General features: G+C 44.9%; 2 protein-coding genes across 3 annotated transcripts; both read right to left on the bottom strand.

The window, feature by feature from the left end:
- Window positions 1–1,056, bottom strand: LOC122729946 (protein FAM50A-like). Of its 2 annotated transcripts, XM_043969098.1 has the most exons (2): window positions 643–1,056; window positions 1–564 (listed from the first exon to the last, which is right to left on the bottom strand). In XM_043969098.1, exons 1-2 carry the CDS (start codon window positions 1,054–1,056, stop codon window positions 1–3), a joined length of 978 nt encoding a protein of 325 aa, XP_043825033.1. The 2 variants fall into 2 exon arrangements, with proteins under 2 accessions (XP_043825033.1, XP_043825032.1); XM_043969097.1 differs by having other exon boundaries at window positions 1–1,056.
- A 1,951-nt stretch (window positions 1,057–3,007) lies between these two features.
- LOC122730099 (RNA-binding region-containing protein 3-like) lies at window positions 3,008–4,525 on the bottom strand. The gene has a single exon (XM_043969321.1). It carries the CDS (start codon window positions 4,523–4,525, stop codon window positions 3,008–3,010), a length of 1,518 nt encoding a protein of 505 aa, XP_043825256.1.
- Window positions 4,526–4,834: the final 309 nt, after the last annotated feature.

Below are 4,834 nucleotides of genomic sequence, written 5' to 3'. Positions count from 1 at the left end.
TCATCTGATCGTGTACTTGTCCCACTTTTTCTCTGGGTCATAGGGCTCCCAGCGGCTGGCTGGGAAAATATGCTTGTTCTTCTCATACCAACTTCTTAGCACCACCTTTCCTGCGTGTGACTCATCCTTCTCGACTGTGGCATCATTGAGCAGGCGAACATCATCATGCACGTCAAAGTTAAAGAGTGGGCCACTCTTCCCTCTGGCTTTGGTGACGATGAAGTCATAGAAGCTGTGGTGATGAGGTATAATCAGATCCTCCTTGATGTACATCAGCTGCTCCACTCCTGCTGACCTCAGCTCACTGAAGTCTTTCCTCAGGATCTCCAGGGCCTTCTGCAGGAACTGTTGCATTGTGTTCCCCTTCTTCATCTGTACTGTCCTTCTGTGCCCAGAGCCATCCCAGTAGCTGAAGGTGATTTCAATTTCCTCACTCTTGATCTTCTCCTGCTTGGCCTCCCATTCCTGCCGAAGTTCCTCTCTGAGCCTATTTTCCTCTTCCTCTCGTTCACGGTCAGGAAGAAAGCTTGTGTCCACATCCGGGTTCTTGCCTAATTTTCTCTTCTTTGAAGGGACCTCTTCTCCATTTAGACTATCGCCTCTCTGAAGGGAGGAACCGTGTCTGTTCCTGTTGAGGTCTACATTGCCTTCCCCTTCTTGATCTTCCTCATCTTCTTCCTCATCCAAGGTGAAGGAGAGGCTGGAGATCTTTCGCTTCTCTTCCTTCCTGCGTTGCTTTTCTCGAAGTTTCTCTAGCTTCAGCTGCAGTTCTTTGGATTGTTCCTTCTTAGCCAGCTGCTTTTCACGCTCCTTCACCAGCGCTTCCTGCTTGGCCTTCATGTCATTCAGGGTCACAAGACCCACAGTGCTGGACTTGAGCTCGGCCTCTACTGCATCATAATGAGCTGAGAATTTCTTGTCAATGTTTGACTTCATAATGTTCTCCTCAGTGATCCTCTGCTTCATCTGCTCCATCTTCTCCCTCTGCTTTTCCCGCTTCTTCATGAGATGCATGGCACGGCCAGCCTCACTGGCAGCCCCCTTGTACTGAGCCATGGCAGTGGCGGATGGCAGCAGCTGGGCCCTGGGGAGGCCTGTTGAGGTAGAAGTCTGGTCTCCACAGGCTGTAGCTGAGGAAGGAGTCTGATCTCCACAGGCTGTGGCTGTGAAGTAAACTTGGTCTCCAGGGCGTTGGCTGACAGCCTGTGATGACGTCACTTCGCTGTCTCGTCATCACAATGTGGGCGTGGCGTGAGCGTGGGCGTGGCCTGCTGCCCAGTTAAGGGAGCATGAGCAAGGAGCAGCAGCAGTAGCTGCAGTAATAGAGGCGGCCACAAGGGGGAGCAGTAGCAGCACCTGGATTCTTCTGGGCCCTTCCCTTAGGCTTAATTAGGATTTGACATACTAAAAATACCGCTGAAATAACCAGCACCTGTACTGTAACAATCTGTTTGGGTTTAGGAAGGATACAAGGGAAACTGTAGCAAAGAATTTAGGATTCTTTAATAGCTTACAGGCACAGTGTAATCAAGATTACTTTATTTGGTACCTACTAAGTAGCACTTACAATGCCTGGCTGCAAATTCTGGCCAAAGCTCAGACCACCTCTGCTTTCGTGGAATTTTCCAGAATATAGGGTGAAAAATTCCAGAGGCCTCTGTGAGTTTAGCTATATCTTCTTCACCACTTAGCACCTACTTTGTGAGAGAAGACTTAACTTGAGACGTTATTGTCTTTATCGAGTTCCAAGAAAATGCCAAGAGATAGAGTCCTGACTCTGCTAAACTGCATTATTTCTCTTTCCCATGTGTAGCTTTGAGTCACTCACCTTCCTGACTTTGTTTCCTCATCTGTATGAGCTTTAAAAAGTTTATCCTTAAAATTCCTTCTAATTCTTTTTGTTGTTGTTGTTGTTTTTGTGAGGCAATTGGGGTTAAGTGACTTGCCCAAGGTCACACAGCTAGTAAGTGTTAAGTGTCTGAGGTCGCATTTGAACTCAGGTACTCCTGACTCCAGGGCCGGTGCTCTATCTACTGCCCCACCTAGCCGCCCTCTTCTAACTCTTAAATCTATGATTCCAATGGTTGAGCAAGAGTCTGATATTGAGCAGAAAGAAATTGGCCCTATAGATATTCATGTGGGTGGGATATCAATCTCCTGCTAACCTTGCTCTCATGGAGTTGACTGAGGCTTATGCCCCCTAAAACTCTGTCATATGGAGCACTGGAGAGTAAGTGGGACATATGCTTCCACATTGGGAGTTCTTGACCTGGGTTCATAATTTATAATTTTCTTCTATCAATTAAACATAGGAACACTCTTTTCAGTGTTGTGTCTTGAATCCACACACTGAAGAGTTGAACTGTGCTTAAGAGTTTAACACTGAGGGATAAATGTCCAAAGCATGAATAACAGATATTCTGAAACCCTGGATCTTAGAATTCACCAGATATAGTGGTCTAGGTAAGGTTGACCTTGCACAGTTGACAGTAAAGAGAGCTCTACTTCAGCATGGAATTTCCAAAAAATGAGTGGATTAACTTTCCCAGGGCAATGGTGTCTAGAGAACTGGCCTGATTCAAAGGGTGAGATGGTACCTTATAGGCAGAAGTAGAAGAGCTCCAGTGCTCTTCTCTACCAAGCCTTTCTTTCATCACTCTTATTACTTGGATTGTCTTGTATTTACTGATTTGGATAGCTATCCCTGGGACTTATCTCTCTGGTCTAGGTGCTGAAGAATCTAGTAATGGTTCCCTACCTATGGCCAGTGTAATCTTGTTTTTTTTTAAAGATAGAAAATAATAATTTATTGGAGGGTGTATCAAGTTGTCCAAAATATTTACCGCACATCTTTCAATAAGATTTAAATGTATTTCATTTAATTTAAAAATATATTATAAAAACTATTATGAACAATTCAAGTGTCCAGATGGTCTAATTTCTTCTTCTCAAAGTTGAAGGATGGTTTTGAAAGATAGGGGATTCAAGAGAAACCTTTAGCAATTATCTATCTTTTCCTTTTTCCATCGTTAGGATCTTGTTTTGGTCTAGCAGATCGAGCAAATTGTACCACCATGGGTTTTCCAAAAAGTACATATCCATTAGTTTCTTTTAAAGCTTTAGTTGCAGCCTTTTCATCTGGAAATCCAATGAAAGCTTGGCCTTTCATTCGCCCTTCTTTCATCAGCCGGATGTCAAACATGATTCGTTCTGTTTGTGATGAAAAGTCAACATATCTTCCAAAAATAAACTTAAGATCATTCTCTTCAACTTGCTTTGCTAAGTTCTTTACATAAATCCTACAGTTTGGATCTCCTGGTTCATAATTTTTGAAAACTGAAAGTGTTTCCATTTCTTCTTTAGAAATCCTGCCTTTTTCCAACTCTTTTCTAGAGATAATTTTTGCTGGTATCTCATCTGAGTCTTCTTGAATCTGCTCTTTGTCATTCAAAATGGGAGCTGGAAACATCTTTCCAAATCCTTCATTAGCAGGTAGGTCACTCTTTTGTTCTCCCTCTAAATCTTTTCCAAATACAGCAGGCATCCCAGAAGATATGTTGAATCCTATTTTTCTATGTGCTACAGGTTGAGGCTGATCAAACACATCTGAAGGCAATAGCACAGGGTGTGAATTACCATGGGAAGTAGATGCAGGCATATTTAGCATGTCCTTTATCTTTTGCCTTTTCCTTGGAGGGTGTTGCTTTGCAGTTGCTGGTCTCTGGGGTTGAAAATTAGCTAACTCCATCAATTTTGTCATCCTCTCTCGGGCTTCATCATCACTGCTTTCATATTCAGATTCTTCTCCACTAGATCCTTTACCTTCTTCTGGAAAAGAAGGCTCTTCAGGTGGCAAAGGAGTTTCAGGAGGAAGAGGCACATACGCTGGCAAGTCCTCTTCATACATGGGTGGTAGGGCAGCCATTGGTCCAAAGGGTGGGGGTAAGTTCATTTTATTCATAAGATGAAGCACTTGCACATAGAACTTAGGCACACTTGCCAAGGCACTTGCTATGTTGGCTAGTATTGTGCTGGAAGGTGGTGGATACAGGTATTTGAGGCAGGGATTTAAAGGAAAAGTTAGCCCATGACTTGGTGCGATTCCGTTTTCTATGGTCCAACAACTTGGCTCTCGTTTTTCTTTATCTTCCTTCACAGGTTCATCAGACCGTTTCTCTCTCTCTGAATACCAAGTCTGGCAGAGGGAGGAAGCTTGGTCTTGTTCTTTTGCAAATTCAACAACTAAAGTGTGATTTAAAACCTTTAGTTGATGAAGTCTTGACAGTGCCTTTATCGCTGCTTTTTCACTTGGGAAAGTTGCGAAAGCAGTGTGTTTCAAGCGGCCCTTGTCTGACAGGACCCGAATGGCCTGGGCTCCAAAGTGCTTCAGGAGGTGCTCCTTCTCCTCCACTGTCAGCTCAGCGGGCAAGTGCCGGACCAGAAGGGTCCTGTTGGCCTGGGGCAGGGGTAGCATTGAGGAGCCCTGGCAACTCCTTGGCAGTGGGACCTGCTCCAGCGCCGCCATCTCCCTCCAGGGCGCCCCTACTTTGGCGGAGGGTGGAAATGGAGGGAAATGGACCACCGGAAGTGCCGCTTCAACAAAGAGGACTGGAGAACTGAGGCATCAGGTCGCTAGATCCTCTGGAACTAGCTGCGCATGTGCGATAAAGGTTGTCTGGGGTCCAGCTGTCCAAAAGCAAAAGGTGAAGAGCCGAGTCCCCAGCCCGACCTAAGCTTGATTTGTATTTAAAGACATGTCAAGGTTGCTGAGAATGGCGTGGGGAGTCAGAAAACAAGAGTTCTGTTTTCCCGTTGTCGGGACTGGCTATCTTTA

The sequence above is a fragment of the Dromiciops gliroides genome, chromosome 5 (assembly GCF_019393635.1).
Source record: "Dromiciops gliroides isolate mDroGli1 chromosome 5, mDroGli1.pri, whole genome shotgun sequence".
NCBI lineage: Eukaryota > Metazoa > Chordata > Mammalia > Microbiotheria > Microbiotheriidae > Dromiciops > Dromiciops gliroides.
This window is presented reverse-complemented; position numbering and strand designations above follow the sequence as displayed.

Coding starts and splice junctions, on each gene's coding strand:
- LOC122729946 (XM_043969097.1), bottom strand. CDS start 1,056: ATGGCTCAGTACAAGGGGGCTGCCAGTGAGGCTGGCCGTGCCATGCAT.
- LOC122730099 (XM_043969321.1), bottom strand. CDS start 4,525: ATGGCGGCGCTGGAGCAGGTCCCACTGCCAAGGAGTTGCCAGGGCTCC.